Consider the following 27,006-nt stretch of genomic DNA (forward strand, 5'->3'; position numbering starts at 1 on the left):
TTCTGAAAACCTGGGTTCGATTCCCCACATGGGTACAAGCCCATTTCCTGTTATTCCCGCTGTGATATTGCAGGAAGATAGATACAATCAACGTCAAACCATGCTCAATCACTCTAAGGTGATGCAGTCCTGTCTCCGAAGTTGTGTTCTTTAAGCGTGACCGATGCCGCTGGTCGTGTGTTCGGTCCCAGATTTATCCTGATTTATCCTTGCTCTGTTGGAACCAAAGCGTGCTCATGCGTCTCACCAGAGTAGTTTCATCACTTCCGGCTTTCCTGCATAATGGTTAAAGCGTTTGCTCGTCATGCCGAAGACCCGACTTCGATTCCCCACATGGGTACAATCTGTGAAGCCCATTTCTGGTGCCCCCGCCGTGTTGAAACTGAACTATTGTTTAAAAAGCTTCTTTGAGAGGCATTTAGAAGTTGGGGCAGTAAGGATGGATGAACAATATTGCTATGAGAGCGACCAAAACCCAAACAACCAACCTCAAAGACTTTACACTCAGAAAACTCCAAGAAGCCATCTACATCAAAAAATTCCAACCATCAATCAACCGTGACCAAGGTTACTACATCCCTCCTCCATACTACCAACTCATTAAAGATCCTCATCACCGATAATTCCCCGTTTATGTATACAACAGGCTTCACTATCTCCTTGTGTACTTTACAGGCTTCATTTGTTAACGCTTTTATGAGTGAGTGAGTTTAGTTTTACTCCGCACTCAGCAATATTCCAGCTATATGGCGGCGGTCTATAAATAATCGAGTCTGGACAATCCAGTGATCAACAGCATGAGCATCGATCTGCGCAATTGGGAACCGATGACATGTGTCAACCAAGTCAGCGAGCCTGACCACCCGATCCCGTTAGTCGCCTCTTACGTCAAGCATGGGTTACTAAAGATCAATTCTAACCCAATCTTCACGGGTCACTCACGTATAAGGCAGTCGTAATCTGGTTATTCAAGGCGTCAAAATGACATTCAATTCTTCTACAGAGGGCTCCCTTTAAATGAGACAACGCAATTCTGCAGCTATATATTCTCATATAATTACGTCGCAGAAGTCGTCATGCAAGACGACAAGGTGACCTTGATCTGTATTGACAAAACAACATGCAGTACTTTCTCACGAGCTTCTTTCCAAGATGGCGACGTGTGACGTCTTGAGAGCTCAATCTGATAACAAAGGTATCACCGTATTATTGCACTGACACAAATACCAGCTCCTTGAGCATGCACTAGTTGCCTGGATATGTGCGCTATATAAATATCCTATAATAATAATAATAATAATAATAATAATAATAATAATAAATAAGTCGTCCTCACAAAGCTTGTTATTGTACAGACCAGTTTGTGTTGATCTCTCCAAACAAGCACTCATAATTCTTTTCGTTTTTATTTTTATTTTGTGCATACTACTCTCCCGACAACAGCAGCCTCCCTTGACACCCCATTGACTGAGTTAGGGATGGGACGCTAGCAAAGTGGTTGAAGCTAACGCCTACTCCGAGTTCTGTTCCCAGCATAGATGCAATTGGTGACGCCTGACAGTGGCACGGTTGTGTTAGTGCAGCGTTCCTGAAAAGAAGACCCGGGTTCGATTCCCCACTCACAATGATATTGCTGGACTATTGCTGAAAGCGGTGTAAAATCATACTCACTCACAGACACTAACCTTCAGCCCTCAACTTTAACCCCAACTCCCACTCCCAAACCCATCTCCCAACGCCAAAACCCCTAACCCCAATACCAACCTCCAACCCCCAACCCCAACCCCAACCACCAACCCCAACCTCCAGCTCCCAACTCCCAACCTCCAACCTCCACCCCCAGCTCACGCACGCACGCACGCACGCACGCACACACCTCCCCCCGACTACGCCAGTCACAATTCTGTCTACGACAGGTCATTATGTCCACACATCTGGCCATAACATAGTTGTTGATGTAAGTAATTTGCTAAGAAAAACGCATTAGTCCAAGGACGTTGAATGCATAAACCAGTCAATGCGTTCAAATCGTAATATCATGTTCATGTATGTCACCTTTTTTAATTCCTGCCTCTTGAAAGAAAAAGGTATTCAAGTACGAAGTATTCAATGCGGGATTGGACTCATGGTTAGTGTCTTTAAAGAAATGCTCACGAAACATGCAAGATAGGTCAAGGTCTTTCCGTTTTTTTTGCCAATTACTAGTCCCGTTATACGGGTTTGCGTCATGACATTTTTTAGTATACAGTGTGTCTTGACAAAACACTAATGTCGTGTCAACTCTCCTTCTCCACATGTCTTCATATAACCTTGATGATTGTTGATATAACTCATTAGTCAAGATTGGCCCCGTTCGACAGAGCAATTGATTGTCACGAAGTGAGGTTGGGGAACAATGGATGTGTTCTGTCGACTATTAATATTGTAGGGCTCTGATGTTATTGATATGCGCAGACATGTCACTGTGGTCAGAAGCTGGCCTTGGATGTGTTCTGTCGACTTCATATTGTAGGGCTCTGATGTTATTGATATGCGCACAGACATGTCACTGTGGTCAGAAGCTGGCCATGGATGTGTTCTGTCGACTTTTAATATTGTAGGGCTCTGGTGTTATTGATATACGTACAGACATGTCACTGTGGTCAGAAGCTGGCCATGGATGTGTTCTGTCGACTTTTAATATTGTAGGGCTCTGGTGTTATTGATATGCGCACAGACATGTCACTGCGGTCAGAAGCTGGCCATGGATGTGTTCTGTCGACTATTGATATTGTAGGGCTCTGGTGTTATTGATATTTGCAAAAATCTTCATTCCCCTTACAGAAAGAGACATGCCAGGATGGTCAGACCCTGATCACAGTCACGACCCATGTCTGTCGGTATGAAGGGTGAATGTTGTTTTATGCCACAGACACCTATATCCCGGCTGTGTCACGGTGGCCTGTACATACGACCAGCAATGCGTTAGCGGGACCACATTTAGCTTGGATTCCCCACTCGTAACATGTACCGCGGAGTATTGGAGTGACACTGTTCAAACATGCTCCGTGTCATCTATAGCACTGGGTGAAATATATCGCTTTATTAACAGTCGAGGAGTGACAAGTGTCAAACTGCAGTTTTCTCAACTGTAGTTACTAGTGTACACATGGTATATCGACTAAGGCAAATTTAGGGTAAGCTTTTATTGGATGTCACCGATTTTGGGGGTAAAGTCTATCTAATTGATGAATAAGTCGATTTTCGATCTACAAGGCGAAGGTGAACTCGTCAGGATCTACAGGGTTATCGGTAGCTCGACCTCATCGATCTACGGGGTTCGGGGTAGCTCGACCTCATCGATCTCCGGGGTAGCTCCACCTCATCGATCTACGGCGTTCGGGTAGCTCGACCTCATCGATCTACGGGGTTCGGGGTAGCTCGACCTCATCGATCTACAGGGTTCGGGGTAGCTCGACCTCATTGATCTACGGGGTTAGGGGTAGCTCGACCTCATCGATCTACGGGGTTCGGGGTAGCTCGACCTCATTGATCTACGGGGTTAGGGATAGCTCGACCTCATTGATCTACGGGGTAGGGGCACCTCGTCTTCATCCAGTAATCTTCAACGTTTTATAATTGATTGACATCCTTTGAGGTATACTGATTTCATGGCACATTAAAAAGCAGAACTTTTGTCTAAAACGAATTTCGACGACAATGTGGCTCTTTGTTCAAATGGGCTACGTCAATGTTGACATGCATAAAAAGGTCATGAATCTGTTTTACGTTTCATAACATCTCATTTGTATGACATGAAGTTTTAGTCAAAGGCATTCCTAGTTTTTATGTGCGTACTGACATCCTATGCCACTGAATGTTGAATTGTCGTTACATAACCATGATTAATCACCACGTCTTGACAATAAATCGTCAGATTTGACAGGAGTAACACGGAAGGAATATAATACAATTTTTATGATAAACGATATTATTACGATTTCTTAGGAACAAGGTGGGCTCGCTTCCTATGCCATTAACAATGCGATGCCTGCGACAGGTGATCTGCAACGATGACGTTAACCCAGCCAGTATCCACGTGACCTTGAGACTGGATGTCGAGCAAAGAAGATCGACGCGTAGTCTTGTAGTGTCGATGTATTGTGTGGTGATTAACGAGGCTGTAAATGTAAATCATGTACTATACACGTGTGACTGTGCGGCGACAAGACGGGTGGAGGATTTGCCCCAGGGGTAAAGCCATCAAGTTATGGAAACTCATGCCTCATAAATTTGTATCAATCGTTATGTCATCTTCATCCATCTAAGCCGTGTTACTCGTCATGTTGATATCTTCTGCCTGGGACATGTTACTCGCCATGTTGATATCTTCTGTCTGGGACATGTTACTAGTCATGTTGATATCTACAATATGGAATGGGTTACTCGTCATGCTGATATCTACAATATGGAACGGGTTACTTGCTATGATGTATATTTCCACTCTGATACGTTACTCGTCATGTTGATATCTTCTATCAGAGACATGTTACTCGTCATGTTGATATCTACAATATGGAATGGGTTACTCGTCATGTTGATATCTACAATATGGAATGGGTTACTCGTCATGTTGATATCTACAATATTGAACGGGTTACTCGTCATGTTGATATCTACAATATGGAATGGGTTACTTGCTATGATGTATATTTCCAATCTGATAAGTTACTCGCCATGTTGATATCTTCTATCTGGGACATGTTGCTCGTCATGTTGATATCTACAATATGGAATGGGTTACTCGCCATGTTGATATCTTCTATCTGGGACATGTTGCTCGTCATATTGATATCTGCAATATGGAATGGGTTACTTTCTATGATGTATATTACCAATCTGATACGTTACTCGCCATGTTGATATCTTCTATCTGGGACATGTTGCTCGTCATGTTGATATCTACAATATGGAATGGGTTACTCGCCATGTTGATATCTTCTATCAGGGACATGTTACTCGGCGCGTTCATCTTCTGACAGTAGCATTCCCTTGTCAGTGTACTTTTGAAATCAACATCGAGGAACCACGGCTCTGGCTCATCTCAGACGATACTGCTGGAATTTTGCTAATAACTGCATAAACCCATACTCATTCACGTACAATATGTGTTCCAGAATCCCAACCAAACTATTGGATTTAACAAAATGTAAGAAAAGCGGTAAGCGTCAGTTATAGATAATCCATCGCGACTGCCTCCAATATGACGCCGTGAAAATCCCTTGTCACTCACTACTGTCGAGCGGAATCCTTATTCCGACAGCAAACATCCATCTCCGCTACAGTATATACAATCTTGGTCGCTTACTGTGTACTTATACATCTATTACATTGTAATAGTGACTCCAGCTGACATCTTCGTGCTGAAATCCGACATTGTACATCTAGCAAGTGTTGTAACGTAGTGTCATGAGGGCAAGTGCACTTAAAATGTCACAAGTGACAACTTAACGTTCATGACGCCGGCTTCCAACATCGTGATCTCCGCTTGATGTCAACAATCCCCTGCTGGTAGGTGGCTTGCGTCGCCGACAGTACGACGATGGTTGGTTCTGTACTCATGGGACCGTTTGAAGGTGCTATATGGCTCCGAATATTCCTTGCTTACAAAAAAACTTGAATTGACATCCACGTAAACTTAAGCGTAGAGGTGCTGGGAAAATATCTTCCGGAGTGATTTCATGTTTTGTGTTCGAAACTTCGAGGATCTCCTTTGGGGATGGATGGATGGATGGACCTATATAACCCCATTTAGCCTAAATATGCACAATACCTGAAATTAATTCAATTGGTTACGTTGTAAAAACGTTTGAAGTGGTCGATTTCTCGGCTTTTCCGATTCGCGCCGAAAGACGTGTCAAGGAATGCTTCACATCTAAATAAAACATAACGTGTCATGACAAAATGATATAGGGTTAAAATCCATGACCATTCAGCTTATAAGACAAGTCGATTTCATAAACATTTACTAATTTGAAATATCAAAATCTTACGAAGTTTGGGACTCACTCTCTACCGGGATGTACTGTCTATTGGGGAAATGGTAGTTGATGACGACCAACTTCCGGTTGAGTATGGACAGGGCTTACCCCCTGTGATGTCACTCGACAGCTGAGACTCGACCACAAGCTAGTGACTGACACCATGAGCACAATGTGTCATAGCCAGTCAGACTCTGCGATCACCCTGTATTCTGGGGATATTAAAAACGGAAGCATATAAAACCCAATCCCGTTTACTCGAAGTCTTAAACGTCGAGTTATCAGTATTTCTCGTAATATGCCGAGTGACATATGACCTTAGGGCGGACACGCTTTTACGGGATCCAAATTACATGGCATAAGTCGAACTCTCGGTAGTTTGGCGACTAGTGTTGACTTGAAAAGAAATTCTTTAAAATACTTGTTTTAATAATTTTCAATCATAAATGATTTAATTTCTGATTTTTTTGTATGTCCCCTTTAACGAGAGTCCATTCTACATCGGATACAGCAGTAACCATATTTCAGTAATGATGTACTGTTCCGTCAACATGGCTGACCCGCCAAGCATGTCACCGGTGTGTCATAACCTACGTGGTTACACGCAACAAAATCTCTGTGTCCTCAACTGGAAGATGATATATATTGGAATGAAACACGCATGTGCTTATATATACTGAGTCAAAAAAGAAACTTCACAAAATGTAATTTGAAAAATAATGAATAAAAGTTTCTCTGATGATACATCTATGTATCCGAAATGGGATCCCTATCTTTTGACTCTAGAAAAACGTTAGCAAAGCCCACTCAAACCCATCCATTCGTCGTGCAAATGACGTTAGTGCCAAATCAGGTTTTGCACGTGCAGTCGATCACGTGATCTTCGCATCGAAGTTTTCTTCATATGCACGTGTTTGCATTGGCCTCAAGAATTGAAAAAACACTTTTAAACCACAGTTCTAACGGTACTTGAAATGCCACGATTGTCAAATGTGCAACGTGAACGTGTGCCGTTGGCATGTTGCAAGCGGGAAGATCAGTTATTGACGTCGCAAGAGCAATGGGATGCAGCCGTCGTACTGTGTATGACTTGCGATGTCGTCTACAACAAACTGGCACCACTTCTGATCGCCCAAGGTCGGGTCGTCCACGTGTGACGTCACGAGCAGAAGACCGTCAAATCGTCCTACGTCACCTACGTGACAGATTTCTGCTGGCTACACGAACCAGGGCTGAGATGTTTAGAGGTCGACTGTCCTCACAGACCATTCGAAATCGGTTGCGGGCTGCCAATCTCCATTCTCGACGTCCATATCGTGGGCCAATATTGACGCCGTCTCATCAACGACAACGTCTGCTGTGGGCCCAACGTTACCTCCGATGTACCTAGAGAGACTGGAATCGAGTCGTCTTTAGCGATGAATCCAGGTTTACCCTCAGATTCGCGGACGGCAGGCATAGAGTCTGGAGACGACGTCGTGAAAGGTATGCCCAATGTTGTGTACAGGAAGTCTACAGATTCGGGGGCGGAAGTTGCATGGTGTGGGGTGCTTTCTGTGGGAACAACCGTTCCCGACTTCTGGTCATCCGTGGAAACCTCACAGCTGCTGCTTACCGCGACCAGGTGCTCACCCCTGAACTCGTTCCTTTCATGGCGGCTCATGGCCCAGGTCTACAGTTCCAGCATGATAATGCTCGGCCGCATACCGCGATGTTGACACGAAATTTCCTGCAAAACGCAGGAATCAACGTCATGGACTGGCCATCGAGGTCCCCTGACCTTAATCCAATAGAGCACGATTGGGATGCACTTGGGAGAAGGCTTCGTGGTCTTAGGAACCAACCTCAGAATTTGCAGGAACTTGGCGCTGCCTTGCAAGAGCAGTGGCGCAGAATCCCAAACCACGTGTTCACAAGCATCAGGCAGTCGATGAGGAGACGGTGTTTGGCAGTGGTGAATGCGCGGGGCGGCCATACACGATATTGAACTGAGAAATTTTCACATTTCTATTCTTGTGACTTGACATTCTGTATACCCATGTTTTGGAACGGCGGTGTAGCCTAATGGAACTGATTATGGCACTGTCAGTGTATCGAGTACTTCACACAGATCTCAGCAATGAAATAATAACAATTTAACCATCTTACCATCTCTTGTTCTTTTATAGTGCCCTGAAGAAAGAATGTGAAGTTTCTTTTTTGACTCAGTATATTAACTCACTTAATATCTGCTGACAGAACAAATGTACGGCAGTGTTACATCACTTGTGTGACAGAAGTCAGTTACGTAAACCTATCAGTCAAGTTTAAAATAAGACGTTTGTTTTTAACAATTATATACATCATGATGCATGTGTGCACTTGGTTACTCCGTGCGCCGTGAAGTTGGGGGATTAGTTTTACGACGGGAAGGTCTGGCGCTGTGTGACAACATGGTAACTTGAAATAACGTGTGTTACGGTTGTAATGTGTGGACAGACACGCACACAAACACACACGACGGCACCCACGCGCACACACACATGTAGACACAGACATATAGAAGATAAATGTGATCTCATTGATTTACTTAAATGGTTTCAACGTATGCAATTTTAGAGAGCAAATGAAAAACATTTTCTTCATACACACCACGTGTGTGTGTGTGTGTGTGTGTGTGTGTGTGTGTGTGTGTGTGTGTGTGTGTGTGTGTGTGTGTGTGTGTGTGTGTGTGTGTGTGTGTGTGTGTGTGTGTGTGTGTGTGTCTGTCTGAACCTATAGAAATATAGACTTGCCACATTTAGGTCTTTAGCGTTAGGGCTAGGCAGTTGGGAAAATAAGGTGGTTCAGGGACTGTGAGTGAGTGAGTTAGTTTTACGCCGTACTCAGCAATATTCCAGCAATATGGCGGTCATGGGCTGTGAGACTAATGTGTATATATGCAGGGGAGTACGATATAATATATATACCGTACCTCCTTGCATGTTTTTATTTATTGATGTTGTGTGATAAAACGCTAAAATACTACTAAACATATAGGTCCACTTTATGAATGTTTAGCACTTGATACCTATTACAAGCATGTCAAGAAATAATCTGTTTGGCTTCAGTGTTTTTAAATGTATATTTTACTCTGTGAACAAAAATCTTTGTTCGTCAGTAAGGATTCACAGGATACATTTTGTGAAAAGGGCTATTTTACTCGAAACATTTTTCCAGCTTATATAGACAGACAGACAGACAGATTTTTTTTATTTAAGTCTCACCTCGATACGTATCAACATTGATTATAAACATAAATAAAATATACAAGTAAAATGTATCGAACCACCCACCATGGGGTTATGAGAGACTACATTACAGATAAAAAAGCTTTTACAAATAAGTTTTAAAATGTATGGTTAAAAGATTAAAACATTAAAACTTATATACAATATGTAAAAAATCATCACGTGTATAAGATAGTGGAACGCTTGGATAAAATAGCATGGTAGGTTTTGGCAGAAGTGTGTAAAACGACCGGATGTGAGAGTGTAAGACCTACTTTATCAGTATAACAGAGATGGGTAAAATCTATATGTCAGCAAAGGTATTCATTTCGACGACCGAAAGGGGCATTTGTTGGTGAGAATTGACTTTGTAATCGACTTTCTTAAAAGGCGTAGATTGTCTCTCAATATGTATAAATCACTGCCCATGCTTAATATGTTCAGGCCTCTAGGTAATACTGTCGACTGTGTAAAACAACATTCAACCACGTACTATTTCCAGGAAGTAGGATAAAAACACAGAACTTCGTGCACTGCCTTCTCTGAACCAAATGTTCAAAAATGATTTTTGAAAAAGACACCCTGGTCTAAAGCAGAAACAAAAAACATGATTTGTTAAAAACGAACATCTTCTACAACTGGGTCTCTTGTAAAAATACGTCGTTGGTGTTTTCGGAAAACTCAATGTGATCACGGTTTTGGAACGGACGTGATTCACGTCTGGAAATAGGTAAGACTGGGAAAGGCCGGTTAGCTCCGCTTCGTATTACCAACCCTTCCTCATGTTCTTAAATATTGTCGAGATATATTTAGCAGAGCAGCGACAACATTTTGGCACACACCTGGTCATGACTCACATTCCGCATTCGTTAAAGTCATGGGATTCCACGGAGTGCCTATTTTCAACGTACCCGTGCGAAGATGCGGCTGACGCAAAGGGACTCAATACACTTCTTGTGTTGGCATGTTTTGTCAAAGCAACATAGGTTATAAATGTCCCATGAGACTGGCATAATTTAATGTGGACTATGTGACGGTTGTTTGTGTGTCGCAGAGTGGAATACGAAGTCACAGGACTGTCCGCGGGAATTCGGTTCTTGAATTCCTTTCATGACCACTGAATGATTCACGAATCAACCTTACATTTTTTAAATAGCTTCTGCTGGTCTTCGATATAAACCAATATTTCACTGTCAGCTTGGCAGCTATCCCAAGCTTGGCATTATGGTATTAGAGGCTACTTTACTGAAGGCATGGGTGTTGGGGGCGGTGTCGCTGATTTGGTTGATGCATGTCATTAGTGAAAAAGTGATGCTCTTTAAGTCACTCACTGGATTGTCTGGTCAGTTATATACAGACCCCCTTCATATAGTTGCTGTATAACCCGCGAAGATCCGGGTTAGAATGAACCTTTAGTAATCTATGCTTGTCGTAAGAGGCGATCGATTCCCCACATGGGCACAATGTGTGAAGCCCATTTCTGGTGTCCCCCGCCGTGATATTGCTGGAATATTGCTAAAAGCGGCGTAAAACTAAACTCAGTCAGTCAGTCGTAAGTGGCGACTAACGGGATCGGGTGGTCAGACTCGCTGACTTGGTTGACACATGTCATTGGTTCCCAATTGCGCAGATCGATGATCATGCTGCTGATCACTGGATTGTCTGGTCCAGACTCGATTATTTACAGACCGCCGCCATATAGCTGGAATATTGCTTAGTGCGGCGTAAAACTAAACTCACTCACTCACTAGTTGCTGTATACATGTAACACCCAGTCTCCTTAAGTGTTCGTGACGGTGGAGTAGCCTAGTGGGTAAAACATTCGCTCGTCACGCCTTATATCCATTCCCCAAATGGTTACAATTATATGTGAAGCCAATTTCTGGTTTTCCCCGCCGTGACATTGCTAGAATAATCCTAAAACACTAAACTCACTCACTCACTCACTTCTTAAGTGTTCAGTGGCTGGTGCTGCCAGTATGACAAGTATGCCTACCCTTTTCCCAAACGCCTAGTGTTACCACCGATTTGCAATGATCCATTCATGTAACGTTCACTGCTGTTTTGCAACAGAATCTGTTTCGCCAGACACTTGGCACTGTTGATACACTATGGCTTGTATGTTTAATATTTCAATCGGGGTCAATGTCAAAGGCTTCGTCATCAAGTGATGTAAAACAATTCACTCAGTATTCATTCCATGGGCACATGTTCCATATTGCATTTAGCGGTGAAAGATCGTTCTCTCACTCATCTTTTAATTCGGGTGTTTTGGGGTAGCCAAGTGACTGAAGCGCTTACTCGTCATTCTGTAGGCGCCGGTTCAATCCCCCCTGTGGCAAGAATGTGTAAAAACCCATAACTAGTGTCCCCCGCCTTCTGATATTACTAAGACCCGTGAAGATCCGGGTTAGAATAGGTCTTCAGCAACCCATGCTTGCCACAAAAGGCGACTATGCTTGTCGTAAGAGGCGACTAACGGGATCGGGTGGTCAGGCTCGCTGACTTGGTTGACACATGTCATTGGTTCCCAATTGCGCAGATCGAGCTCATGCTGTTGATCACTGGATTGTCTGGTCCAGACTCGACATTTACAGACCGCCGCCATATAGCTGGAATATTGCTGAGTGCGGCGTAAAACTAAACTCACTCACTCTGATATTGCTAAAATCGGCATAAAACACTCACTCCTTTATTTCTCCTGCCAATATAAAAATATGTTCATATATAATACATTTGGTATAGTGTATTCACTAAGGCAGAGAGCGGTATTAATATGTAATCTTGAATGTCACCGTGTTCTAACAACGTGGGTCGGTAATCCTGCTATCAACCACCAGCTGTACATTTTGCAAACAGCTGTAATATATGGTAATATTGTTGAAAGGAAAGTAAAATATCTAAGTGCTATTTATTTCAAAAGCAATGATACCTATTTATGTGATACATAAAGATACTAACGAACCGGTTTTATGTCGAAAAGCTTAACGCCCAAATATCCACATGATGTATAGGTATAGGGCAGACCATTCATCAAGCTTGACGCATAATGTACACCTCAACCATGATGACAGTTTTGACACGCTCGATCAGGGCCTGTGGTCAGCGTAACGTGAAGCTGTTGGGAATAACTATCATCCATCTGTCTTGTTAAAACACAAGTACAGCTGTACGAGATGTTCGGTAGGTGCAATGCGACATTTATAGGTAAAGGTAGTGCCTCAGGGGGTGTATGATGACCGCGAATAAAGAAACGCTAATTACAAGACTGACTGGTTCTCGAGGCTTCATTATAACGTGGCCTTGACATTTCAGTTTTCTGTCGTGGCTGATGCTTGTTTCATCAAGACAGAAATCTCAAAATCTAACGCGCTTCGTCACAACCAACGCCACCAGATCTCAACCTTCCCTCAATTGTTCAATACAAATGTAGTCCGCAAATGAACCAATGCTACAAAACTCTTTACTGTATATATGCGAGTGTGGACAAGACAACCCAGTGATCAACAGCATGAGCATCGATCTACGCAATTGGGATACGATGACATGTATCAACCAAGTCAGCGAGTCTGACCACCCGATTCCGTTAGTCGCATTGCACAGGTCAAAATCGGGAAGAGCACAAGATACTACTGTTGTCATTGATGAGTCGAACTTGGAAATGTCACTAGAACTATCTGAAAGCTTCTTGTAAGGCTTGAAAGTCGCGAGACGCTCTAGGAATCAACGCAGAATTAGCATAACCGACCTAACCTCCAAAGGTGCGGACATCACCATTGTTATATATTCTTGTAGGTAGGTTTTTGTCACTCTGAATCTTCACAGATCAAAACGTAACAGACAAGGAGGTTTCATATTTTTCTAGTTCAGGCAGGTAAATCAGTGGAAGAGAATTTGACTTCGGCAAGAAAAACGTCAACAGAGCTATTCCAGCAAATGTCAATGTCGCTTGTTCCGGTCTGTGCTTAATATTAATTAAGTTGGGGGTTTTGTACCGAAATGAGGGAGTTTAGTTTAACGCTGCTTTTAGCAATGTTAAAGCAATATCATGTGGACACCAGAAATGGGCTTCACACATTGCACCCATGTGGGGAATCTAACCCGGGTCTTTGGCGTGACGAGAGAACGCTTTAACCGCTAGGCTACCCCACCGCCCCTTGACTGACATGAGAGGAGGCCATAAGAATATTGGGTTTTCTTACATATATATTTCAACGACTAAACATAACCTAGGACGATTCCAATTTTACGGGATGTGCTTATTTTAAGGGATGTGCTTATTTGAACACGTAAACTGACACAACACAAGGGAAGTTATTACACAGGGAGTGATTATTTGAATGAAACAACAAAAGGAAATATTATTGTAATCACACATGAAATGCTCACTGGAATGATCCAAGACACACCTTGTGTTATTACACGTGAACGCCTCTTTGAGCGACTCAACAAAGGGAGAGATCACCGTTATTACAAAGGAAATGACCGGGTGTAAACTGGTCTTGAACAACAACCCGCCCTTCTGGTAAGAGCGAAAATGCTTGTCGTAAGAGGCGAGTGGCGGGATCGGGTTTTCAGGCTCGCTCAGTCGCTTGATGCATGTCATCCTATTCCAATTGTGCAGATCGATGTTCATTATGTCAATCACCAGATTGTCAGGTCCAGGGGGCGGTGGGGTAGCCTAGTGGTTAAAGCGTTGGCTCGTCACGCCGAAGACCCGGGTTCGAATCCCCACATGGGTACAATGTGTGAAGCCCATTTCTGGTGTCCCCCGCCGTGCTGTTGCTGGAATATTGCTAAAAGCGGCGTAAAACCAAACTCAGTCAGTCAGTCAGTTGTCAGGTCCAGTCTCGATTATTCACAGGCCTCCGCCTGGAATATTACTGAGTGTGGCGTTAAACAACAAACAAAGACAACATACGATCTTTTGAACGTTTCAAGGAACAGCATGGGGAAAGATGTTACAGAGATGAAGTTTATTAGAAGCCACGACATTAGGAAGGATAATGATAATCCAAAGGAAATGCTTCGCTGAACAAAGGAACTTAGGAAAGCTGATTTCAATGGGGTACCAAAGCATACTATTACCTGTATATCGTTTTTTCCTTGAGAATCATCCAGCTTATGAATAAGTTATTGGGGCTCAACAGCGATAATATGATATCTCATACTGCATTGTCATTGGTGGAGAATGGACAGGGGATGGGGAACAGTTTGGATTTAAGGAGTTCTGAGTGTGTTTGTGTGTGATTATGTCTTTGTCAGGGTTTGTATCGTTGATGATGATGATGATGATGATGATGATGGTGGTGACGAGGAAGTTGGTGGTGGTGGTGGTGACGAGGAAGTTGGTATACCAGTCAGCAATGTTTTTTCTAGATTACATCCATGACATTTGCGGAACAGTATGTGTAACTCAAAAATGAAACCAATAACACTAATTCACAGAAACTAAAGTCTAAACCGAATGATATCACCCTATCTCCTGTCTTCCTGTTCCTTGAAGCAAGGAGTCAGAGTCAGCATGAAAAGCACACAATTCCTCAACCAAAACGTCATGCAGTATGGCAAACGCGCGACCGTCCCTCGCCATTGACAGTACGAGTAAGTGTGACAGTGTTGACGAGGTATTTGTTTTCAACCACCCGTTGTTGGACCAGTGAGAGTCACTGTGTAGTCCCTCTCCGAGCGACGCCATCCTCAACACGTCGGCCACGGGGGGACGTGTGGAGATGTTGAATCAAGCTGTTTAAACTCACACTTTTCAGATGACCTCAAACAAGCATGGTGTTGACCCAATCAGTATAACACTCTCTCTTTGCCGGCTCTTCTTCTCCACTGTCTGGTCACATTTTCCGAAAACTGGGAATATCGTGGATGTTTCTTAACCCGGAAACGGATTCGGAAGTACGAACTTACCACGTGCGTTGCGAATGTTTTATGGGGTCGAAAATATTGCTTACTTTATCTTTATTTAAATTTCACTTTCCTTCTGAATTATACATGTGTTTGGTGTTTGTACTTTTTTCAGCATAAGTTGAACATCTTGGATCAACTGACACTGCGAACCGCCCCCTCTGCTCAACCGTACTTGTTTCGTGTGCACAGTTCATTCTATGTGCTTACTTTAAAACCTGCACACTTTATTTGTGTAGACGCGGATTGTTTTAACTGTCAGACATGCGTACAGCCACACCAACGGTACACAGTTTTCCGAGCGTAAAACGACCACTGAAACTTGCGAGTATTTTAAGCCCCGGCGTTGGTACTAGGATGGACCGGATTCATCATCAGCATCTTGTTCAGTTTTCGTTCACATTCTGGGATGGCCTTGTGGATAAAGCGTGCGCTCGTCGCGCCAAAGGCCCGGGTTCGACTGACAACATAGGTACATTGTGTCCCCCGCCGTGATATTGCTGAAATATTTCTGAAAGCGGCGTAAAACCCAACACACTCACTCGTTTTACTAAATCTTTGCTCACCATATCTCAATTTCCACAACATAAAATTCATATAACCGCATCCATGGTTTACTGGTTAGAGCGTATACTGTGTCTGAGTGGGCTATCCAGGTTGACGTTTCGCATGGTATCTCAGTGGGCAAGTAAAGTAAGACCGACATTTCTCCAGACTGGTAAAAGCGCTCGCACGCATGTACGTAGGTACGCACGCTCATCGTTAAATAAATAAAACAATCCTCCCAACAATCCGTCTCGTCCTTAAATGTATTCTTATACCTACATTCCATGTATTCAAAATACTTATGAGGGGCGGTTGAGTAGCCTATTGGTTAAAGCGTTCGCTCGTCACGCCGAACTCCCGAGTTCGATTCCCCATATGGGTGGTACAACATGTGAAGCCCATTTCTGGTGTCGTCAGCCGCGATATTGCTGAAATATTGCTAAAAGCGGCGTAAAACTAAACGCATGCAATCATTCATTTCCTTCATTCCTTACACGTCTTATACAAATATGTTTCCGCATACTGTTCAAACGTATATATGTTGAACAGATCATATGTTAAATTTGTATGTGTGTATGTATGTATGAATGTATGAGATTAGCTGACTGATACACAAGTTCACCGTGTTCTTCTTCCTGAATGTAACTGTTCCGATTGATATGATTTGTATAAAATGTATATACTTGTACGTTTGCCCATACCCTCACGTGTATATCGTTGAAAGGGTTCTTTGTCAAACTTGTAAGAACTTCAAATGAATCAGATTGATTGAATGGTACACAGAGCCACGTCGTGACTGTTTCTGAATATGGCTGTTCCGAATAATATGGTTTACATAACGCAGGACATTGGAATCTATCCTGATAAAACCGAAACATGAGTCTCCTTAACCTATTCAGACAATGACCTACTTTTCAGTCGATCCGAATTTTCTCGTGTGAAAGTGAAAAGAGACACTACAAACAACTATGGTTACACTGAATTCCAATTCCTTGTTTCATAAGAAAATGGTATTTACAAGTTAATTTTAATTTAAACTTTAATAACATCGTATTTCTATATTTTATGGCGAGGTGTAGGCAGCATGACCCTAACTAAGACGTCACAGACTGCCACAGTTTGATGAGGTCATAAAATGATTCGCAATTCATCTGGATCTCTGGTTACATCTGTAATGTGTTTTTTGCGCTTATTCAATGTAGTTTTGCAACGCACAATGTGATTGATATAATATCAAGTTCGTACCAGACCGCCAAACCTTTCTAGTGGCAGAGCCTCGTATTGAGATTTCCACGATTTCCAGATTTCCGTTTGTCAGAGCACGTTGTATGACAGAGCACGCTGCACGACGTGTTTGCAAGGATTAGAAGGAGCGTAGTGTTGCAATATACAAGTGCTTAGATGTATCAAATAATACTGATTAATATTTATGTAGCCAGTTGAATGAATTGGTCTCAAAATTCTGGACTGGTTATTGTACTAAGTTGCGCAATAGGACGGAACCCAGTCAACAGGAAACGAGACTGCTGTGTAATCAATGTTTGGACTTGTCTACTTGGCGTGGATAGTGACAAATGCTGAACAATACCGGACTTCTTGCTATGAAAGTTGTAACCTGGCTTGAATATTTGTACAGACATTTCTGCTGGTCCTGGCTGACCTGGGAACAGGCATTACCTCCTTGACCTCTCAAGGTCAATACTTGCGAGATGTTTCTTCATGATCCGACAAGGTCGTTGTATTCCTACACGGATCTCGTCTCAGACCTTCTGATTGGAGAGAGCCTGAGATGGCATTTATTATGTGTTCATCCGCTTATGTCTCACAGAAAGTAGGGCATTTGGACCCGATGACTTCTGACGTGATCCGATTGCCGTTGATTCACTGTAGTACAGCCAGTTTCTTTCGAACGATGCAAAAACAAACCATGTGCCAATAATTTTGGGTTGTGTTGCTAAACTTTTTATGTATTATTTCTTCGGCTGTCTATTTATTTATGACTCGGTAACACATATCCGACTGTGATCACAGACGGTTGCATTACGGGAAATCAGTGAAGGTAATTAAAACTGAGCTATAGTTTCGGACACCTTGCCTAGAAATGCTGCTTTATCCATTTGTTTTTTTTTTTGGGGTTTTTTTTCGTTTGGGAGGTGTATTTTTAAAAAAAAATTATTTAATGTTGTTGTTGTTGTTAATTGCTTTTGGAGGTCTTCTTTTATTTGCCTTTGTTTTTGTTAATGGGTTTTGTGGTTTTTGGTTTGTTTTTTTGTTTTGCTTTCTAAAGTGATTGGAATATTCAACAGAGTAGATATTTCCCTGTGGTGAATCCCAGCTTCAATACCATATCGATCCGTGCTTACAGAGTTCGACAAAAGTGGTTAGGTCAAATACATGCCTCATTGCGAGCTTCTCAGAAACATTAACCTGACTTGAGTGAAATACTGATCAAGGCATCGTTAACCTAACTCACACACTCACTTACTCTGTAATTAAACAGGGAAGTGAGTGCATGAATGTGAGTTCATTGTCAGAGGTGCATCAGAAAAAATCGAACCCTGGAAGATGGCTGTTCTATAAAAGCGACAAAAGCATTTCCATATGATTCTGGATTCAGAGTTTGAAAGTTGACATATACCGACAAAACGATTCCGACTTGTCAAAAGTGTACATGAGATACATCCTTATCATGAGGGGCGGTTGGGTAGCCGAATGGTTAAAGCGTTGGCTCGTCACGCCGAAAGCCCGGGTTCGATTCATCACCTGGATACAATGAGTGAAGCTCATTTCTGGTGTCCCCAGCCGTGATATTGCTGGAATATTGTAAACGCAGCGTAAAACTCACTCACTCATTCCTTATCATGAAGTCGGAATCAAGCAATGGACTCGGCTCTAAACCCACACATGCCCACCATCAAACCTTGTGTAACCTTGACTGTATATAACATCCGGGTCCTAACATCCGACATGGGTGTAGAGTTTTTAATCTGGAGACGTCAACTCGGTTCGTTCACGCCAGCATCACAAAACGTGTATTTGTACAGAGAGGGAAGGGCGAGAAACATATTCGTGTCACGAGTTTTAAAGGCAATGGTTCTTAAAAAATGAAAAAAACATACATAAAGTGCGCTCATCAGGAAAAATAACATGGCTAAATTTAACTCCCAGCTAAACAACTTACAAGACACGGAAAAGCAAAAATGCAATGAAGATGTGATTAAATAATGTTGTTTTATGATATACGATATACTACTTAGTATTTAGAATGTCCGTACATGGAGTTAATTGCTCATTAATAAGCTAGATGATATTTCTTTCAGGTTTCAGCTTGAGCAAAATGAAAACGTTTTCATCTGTCAATGTTTATAACGGTTTTTTTGGATAACATTTAAATTGGTTTAGAACGTCCTTTTTCATTTGAAGAAGATGCATTTTTTTAAACAAAGCACTAAAAATGACCATGTCTAAATGTTACGAAATGCCCTTCGTCTTCAAGAGTGTGCTTGGTTTTCGGTATGTTTAGGGGAGGGGTGGTCGCAGATATTAAGACATTATGGTGTAATAATATGATCAAGAATAGTTGATAGGTACGCTGAAGATAGTTTACTGGTGTTGAAATGCACTATTTTAAACCTTCAGTAATTTCACATCAGGGCGCACGTTATACCTGTGTGGGTAAACTCTTTACCACTCAGCTCTCCCAGTCCCCCGAACCCCGACCTTGAGAAAAGGGCAATAAATTCTTCCAGTTTATGCAGGCAACAGGGCCCCGTTACACAAACCGATCTTGTCACTAGGCAGTCGTACCTCCTTACTTTTACATTGACTGGTTTGTGGAACGAACCCCTGTAGTTGTCCACCACTGATCATGGCATCTGGGGAGGGATTCAAACGCTCAAAACATACGGACAGTACAGTAGTTGTAAAGCGGCATAAGTAGCCTATGGTCAACAGTGCAGGTGGCACCGGCTGTTCGGTCAAGTGACAATTATCAGATTATTATGAAAGACTCACAGGGTCATAGCATGGTGGCAGTGTAATCCTCTTTGCTCCTTTCAAGAATGTTGGTTCAATGCATTGAGGGCTATGGGTTTCAAATGAGATTTGATCGCCTTTGATGCAATACCTCGACCATTCAGAGAAGATGCCATGGTGAGTAAGTCCACAGCTTCGTCTCTGACCCCACACCATTCCCATTGGCTCACATAACACATATATATTCCCAATAGATGATATGACTGATATCGAAGCTCATTCGGATATTTCCAATTTCTCTCGCTTTATTCTGCTGTAATGAATTGGGGGTTCACGGCCTTTCTAACAATATTCGGGCAGTCACACCAGAAAAGGGCTTCACACTTTGTATCCATTTAGGGAATCCTAACCGGGCTTTCCATGTGACATTCAAGAGAATCATCCCAATTCTAACACTCGTGCGCACGCACGCACACGCACACGCACACGCACACGCACACACAATATATATATATGTAGCGATCTTAAAGGCGAAGCTAATCTTGAACGTCACCACCTCATCCTGATCAAAGCAGAGGCGGTGGGGTAGTCTGGTGGTTAAAGCATTCGGTCGTCACGTCGAAGACCCGGGTTCGATTCCCCTCATGCTGTCCTTATATTGCTAAAAGCGGAGTAAAACCTCATTCACTCACTCACTCACTCACTCACTCACTCACTCACTCATACTGAATAACGACAGCGTCAACAAAATCAGCTGCCATCCAATTCAGCATCTGGTGCAATATTATTGGCCGACATAAAATGACGTCAACACCATGCAGGCTGCCTTGGACACAAGTCACGCCACTTACTTCGTTCCTGAACCTATTTGTATGCATTTTAGCGCAAGAGATAAAAAAAACAAAAAGGTCGCGTGACATGTCATAATTACGTGCCAAGAAATTCAAATAACACATCTTGAAACATCCGTGTTGGGTGAATCCAAAACTGTTCGCCCGTCATTAGTGCATTTGTTGGATACTTCCTAGCCCTACGCACGCTTCGCACGCTTCACACGTTTCCAATGTTTCCTTGAAGTTTCTTTGTTCCTTGTGACTCAGCGTGACGACATGTGACATCCGACCCCCATTCTCTTCCTAGCCCTTCACAAGCTTCAAGACAAGGTGTCGCCCCTCCCCCGCATATCATTAAAGGGACCGAAGACCCGGGTTCGAGTCCCCACATGGGTACAATGCGTGAAGCCCATTTCTGGTGTCCCCCGCCGTGATATTGCTGGGATATTGCTAAAAGCGGCCTAAAACCATATTCACTCACTCACTCACTATCATTAAAGGGCGGTTGGATTGACAAATTGTTAAGGCGTTTACTCGTCTCACCAATGACCTTGGTTCTATTCAAAACGTAGATCGATACTAATGCTGTTGATCACTGGATTGTTGGGTCCAGATTCGATTATTTACAGATCCCCGCCATACAGCTGGAATAATACTGCTGTGTAGTGCGGTAAACAACAGACTAAAAGACTTGTTTAATTATTTAATCTGTGTTTCGCTTCAGGGAAACCACTTTCAGGCAGCTTCAATCATGAATAATGTTAGACCATGACTTTGAAAATATATATCAGAGAAAGCATTGAAACTTTCTTTCATGTTTGTTTCCTACAAGAGGGATAGACAACGTTCTTTGTATTCGGTTGGGTAGCCTTGTGGTTAAAGCGTTTGCTCGTCGCGCCGAAAACTCGGGGCCGATTTTTCACATGGGTAGAAAGCCCGTTTCTGGCGTGCCCGCCTTGATATTGCTAATAGAGGCATATATACTTAAGTACTCATTCGTTTTGAGTTCTCGCGGTCTCCCAAAACTGTGTCCCAACCCGTTTGAAACCAAACTGACACACATTCTGTTTCGATTTGAAGTAAAAATGAAAGGTCAGGAAAGGTAAAGGAAGAAGAGTCTTTTAAAAAAGTCAATCCGGTTACCAAAGCCGTCAAAATGTCATCTTTCATGCCCGAAATACGCTTTGTCGTCGTCGCTGCTGTTGTCTCAGTGATGTCACCGGTATGTAAATGTCGTATCTATCCCAAGACGAGATGCACTGTCTTCTTCAAAAAGCCCAGATTTTACACCTTGCGTTCTTCTGGAGGCTGAGAAGTCACCTGCCTAAGTGTTAGTTCAGCAATTAACCCGAAGCTTACCCTGTGGTCTGGGGGATTATACGTGGAGACGTGTTCACACTGGGTGTAGGCCCTCATCTAACATGGCTAGAAGAGGGAGTGAAGTCATGACGTATTCTTTGCCCTGGGAAGTTCAAAATGGATGTGTCCTTTGTTGAGGACAGCTATTTTGCTGTATCATTTTACTCCACAAAGAATCCAGGGTTGAATATGTCTGCTTAAAAAGCAACATTGCCATCAAACAAACCCTAAACATACCAACAAGCCTTGGGTTTCTCGAGCTAGAATTTGTGCCCATACATATATTGGTTCTCTCTTTAGTGGTGGCTTTGTCGAGTAAGCCCTGTGAGAGATGTCTGACTGACTGACTGAGTTAGGTTTTACGCCGCTTTTAGCAATATTCCAGCAACATCACGGCGGGGGACACCAGAAATGGGCTTCACACATTGTGCCCATGTGGGGATTCGAACCCGGGTCTTCGGCGTGATGAGCCAACGCTTTAACCATTTGGCTACCTGTGAGATATGTGCCACTTGGGCCTACAGAAACCAATGCTTGTTTCTTCGAATGCCAGATCGCTCCGTTTGTGTTTTTAGATTTGTAAGGTTTCATTAAAATGGTAGACGCCTACAACCTGCATCCCGTTCGCTTTCCCCCCGTCTTAAGCTGACTGACTGAGTTTGGTTTTACGCCGCTTTAAGCAATATTCCAGCAACATCACGACGAGAGACACAAGAAATGGGCTTTACACATTGTGGAGAATCGAACCCGGGTCTTCGGCGTGACGAGAGAGCGCTGTGTAACCACTAGGCTACCCCACGCCCCTGTTAAGTTGAGACGCCGTGGCACATCTACATCATACCAAATGTGTGCTTTCGCTTATGTCTTTCGTCCTATCTTAAGCAGATAGGCAGTAATATGATTGGTCTATTGCTAAAACCGGCACAAACACACACAAAAAAACACTCATTATGTCAGAATATCGAAATATCGAGAGAGAAATGGATACTACAAGGATCCTGAGGTCCTGTATTGCAAATATCATATGAAAACCGTTATATCATATGCAGAGACCGTGTTCACTCCGGACCTTCCTTCAACATCCAGTGGATATTAGATATAATACTATATGCCAAGTTGCTGCAGTTCAACACTGCGTCCTTTCGACGTGGGGAAAACTCATGGTCATTGGTTCGAATCCCTGATTCCACCTGATGTTTCAAGCTTTCAACAAAGTAGGACCTCATAAATAAGGACAACCCTATCTCGTAATGCACACTAGCGTGGTGGTACGTGGTAAACACACACTTGTTAGTGGAAAGTATAGTAATAAGACATTCCTTCAAAACATCTTAATAAATACACACACACACACACACACACACACACACACACACACACACACACACACTATGTATGTGTTGGGTTGTTACATGCGATAGTTTTATGTAATCTTGATCCATTTAAGTAAATACACACATAATAAACTCACAGGGGTGGGGTTTGGATGTTTGTGTGGGGTGAGGGGGAATTGTTGTTCTCCGCTGAACAAGGTCGTGAGAAACAATCACGATTGATGACAAGGTGAAACCCGGATCTGCTGGTGTGACATCATCGTAACCCGGATAAAGTCAATTACTTGTCCTCCCGGGGTCATTTTCGTTCAACTAAGTACCTCTGTCAAATGCCTGACACGAGTCTTCACTTCTTACACAGTTTCCATCCATTTCCGTTTTAAAGGGTATACATGTTTAGCTAAAAATATTCATTAAATTGTTTAATTTCGTTGAGAAATCGAAACTGTTTCTATTTGCGCCTTAACCATGGCTCGGTGTACAGACAATAAATCAGTATGTTTATATAGCTGGCAATACCTTGGTGGGCGAAGATATGTTATCATATTTCTGTGTATCAGTTATGTAAGGGTATCTCGCCCAAAACACTCTTCAGTTTTGACTGCTCTGATTTCAATACAAGCGCATTTGTTTACGAACGAAGAAGACGTCCGGTTACGTGATGTGCAAATTCACTTTTTGGCTATGGTTTAACCACGTACTATCCATGTCCAACAGTAGTGCAAAAATAACATAATCCATGTCTCACACTATGTCAATATACCAAACAATGTCACCATGTCACGTATTATTTCATGATGCCAAACAATTTCTTATCCATGTCACGTACTATTTCATGATGCCAAACAATTTCTTATCCATGTCACGTATTATTTCATGATGCCAAACAATTTCTTATCCATGTCACGTACTATTTCATGATACCAAACCATTACTTAATCTATGTCACGGACTGTTTCTTGGTGGCAAACAATAACTTAATTCATGTCACGAACTATTTCATCATACCAAACAATGACTTATTCCATGTCACGAACTATTTCATGATGCCAAATAATTACCTAATCGACATCACGTAGTATTTGTTGATTCCAAACAATTGCATAATTCATGTCACGTACTAGGTCATGATACCAAACCGTTACTTAATCCATGGCACAGTCTGCTGTTTCATGATGCCAAACAATAACTTAATTCATGTCACGAACTATTTCACCATACCAAACAATAACTTAATCCATGACACGAACTATTTCATGATGCCAAATCATTACTAAATCTATATCACGTACTATTTGTTGATGCCAAACAATTGCATAATTCATGTCACGTATTATGCCATGATACCAAACCATTACTTAATCCAAGGCACGGTCTGTTTCATGATGCTAAACGATAACCTAATTTATGTCACGAGCTATTTCATCATGCCAAACAATGACTTAATTCATGATGCGAAACAATATGACCATGTCACGTACTATTTCATGATGCCAAACAATTCTTTAAACCATATCACGTTCTATTTCAGCTCAAACTGGGGTACCTTCAACAACGTCAAGCTCGACAACAACACCACAACCACCACCGCCGCCGCCGCCACCCCCAGGTAGGACAGTTACATCGACAACATCTCCCAACATGTCTTGTACCTGGTCATAACAGAAACCTAATTACCCATGGACAAAAGCAGTTCATATTCACAGCATCATATTTCGGTAGTCAATGTAAGAAATGTTTGGATAAACACGGGTGCCCTGTGTTAATCCAGACACTAGACCAACAACTGCCATTCACCTTTTCAAGTAGTACATATACTACTCACACTTTGATAAGGATCACAAAAATTCACAACTTTACTAAACGTCGATTTATAATTTGAAACTGTATCCATTTAAAACTGGATAAATGATAATATGGTAAACCCTCTTTAGGCAAACAGCCACTTTAATCTAACCTTATGCATTTGATACATGATTAACCATTAAAATGGTTTTCATGGCACCAATCAACCATTTTGCAAATCATGGAACGAGTCACTGACAAATAAACAACACCTGTCAATAGCAGGTATGCAATGACATACTGAAACCTAGGATCCATGCTTATAATAAGCTTAGATATTTAGACCAAATTTGACCCCACATCATAGTTTTCTGTTGAATCCATGATTTGATCCTTAGCAAAGTGTGAACAGTATAATAAGGACCGATGACAAAGATCCTGCACCTAGTAATCATGCTCGTAATCGTCAATTTCGTGTTTTTACACACCTCGCATGGAAAACAAGAGACCATATTCAGATTGATGCTAAAGAATCGGATCGAAAATGAACCATTCACGTAAGAAACATTGCTCAAAATGTGTTTGATCATTGTTGCAATGTTCAAAGACTCATTGTGGACATTTCAGTACAATATGTATCAGTAACAAAAATAACTCGCCATTCTGAACAGTTGACTTGCATTTTCATGTGTTTGTGACCGGTGCACCTTTCCCGAACACCTGGTGTCATCACTATTTGGTTTTGATTTACAAACACATTAAGACGCAGCTTCCAGTTCATATCCTATTTTTTGCAGAAACTATATTTTTGTAGTGTTGCATCTGCACTCATATTACGAAAGAACTGACTTTTTTATTTATCTTCAACGATTCAAATTGTTTCATAATTTCACATTATTTTAATGTAATTAGAATTCATAACATGTATTACAGAGTCATGTGTAAATAACAGCCTAGCTTTAATGTTAACAATATACTTTATATGTATAAGTTTCGAGATAATATGGCTGTACTACAGTGTATTAAAGGAAATCAGATAACGGATCGGGTCCAAATGCCCTACTTTCTGTGAGACATAAGCGGATGAACACATAATAAATGACATCTCAGGTTCCCTCCAATCAGAAGGCCTGAGACGAGATCCGTGTAGGAATACAACGCCCGAATCATGAGGAAACATCTCGAAGTATGACCTTGAGAGATCATGGAGGCAGTGCCTGTTCCCAGGTCATCTAGGACCAACACAAATGTCTGTACAAGTGTCTAGCCAACTTTCCTAGCAAGGACTCAGGCATTGTCTAGCATATGTCAATATACACGTGACATACATGGCGGTAGACGTTCCATTGTCCTGCGTCATGCAAATATTATTATTCGGAACAGACATATTCAGTCACGACGTGAGCCATTCAATCAATTCATATGGAGTTCTTATAAGTTTGACAAAGAACCCATTCAACGATATACACGTGAGCGTATGGTGAAACGAAGAAGTATATATACATATTATACAATTATATCAATCGGAACAGGTACATTCAGAAACAGGTTCACGGCGACCCTGCATATCAGTCAGTTAATCTGATATATCCCAGCTAACAATTTCACGTTGTCACAGCGTTATCACAACGTTATGATTTCGTTGTTAAGCGTTATGCTGCCGTTTATGTCGTCACAACATTGTGGCCTGACGTTGTGATGCGTCATTTTTACGTCGCCACGAGGTAACGTTATTTGACGCTAACGTATTTTACGTTGTCTTAACGTTCTATTTAACGTTGATAGTTTAATAGTTTTCCCAGTAGTCAACAGTACATAGGAAACAAAACAGAAATTCACGTCAATGTTTGTTCGTTCGTTGCGAAAAGGTAGTGAGTTAGCTGGGATGGAAAACCAATGTATTTTTGTACCAGTTCTTGGCTGACACTGAATAGCAGTCAAACAGACATACAGACAGACAGACAGACAGTGACATTGAGCTCCAATGAGT

The 27,006-nt window shown here is 42.2% G+C and overlaps 1 protein-coding gene across 1 annotated transcript in view; it reads left to right on the plus strand.

Annotated features, from left to right (window-relative positions):
• The window catches only part of LOC124282503 (deleted in malignant brain tumors 1 protein-like), a 102,452-nt gene that overhangs the window by 9,197 nt on the left and 66,249 nt on the right, over positions 1 to 27,006 (plus strand). The window contains 1 exon segment of the mRNA XM_046718512.1: positions 24,763 to 24,840. Within this exon segment, the coding sequence (XP_046574468.1) occupies positions 24,763 to 24,840 (78 nt within the window).

Source organism: Haliotis rubra, unplaced genomic scaffold (genome assembly GCF_003918875.1).
Source record: "Haliotis rubra isolate DU_JTF1 unplaced genomic scaffold, ASM391887v1 Scf3, whole genome shotgun sequence".
In the NCBI taxonomy this organism is placed as follows: Eukaryota; Metazoa; Mollusca; class Gastropoda; order Lepetellida; family Haliotidae; genus Haliotis; species Haliotis rubra.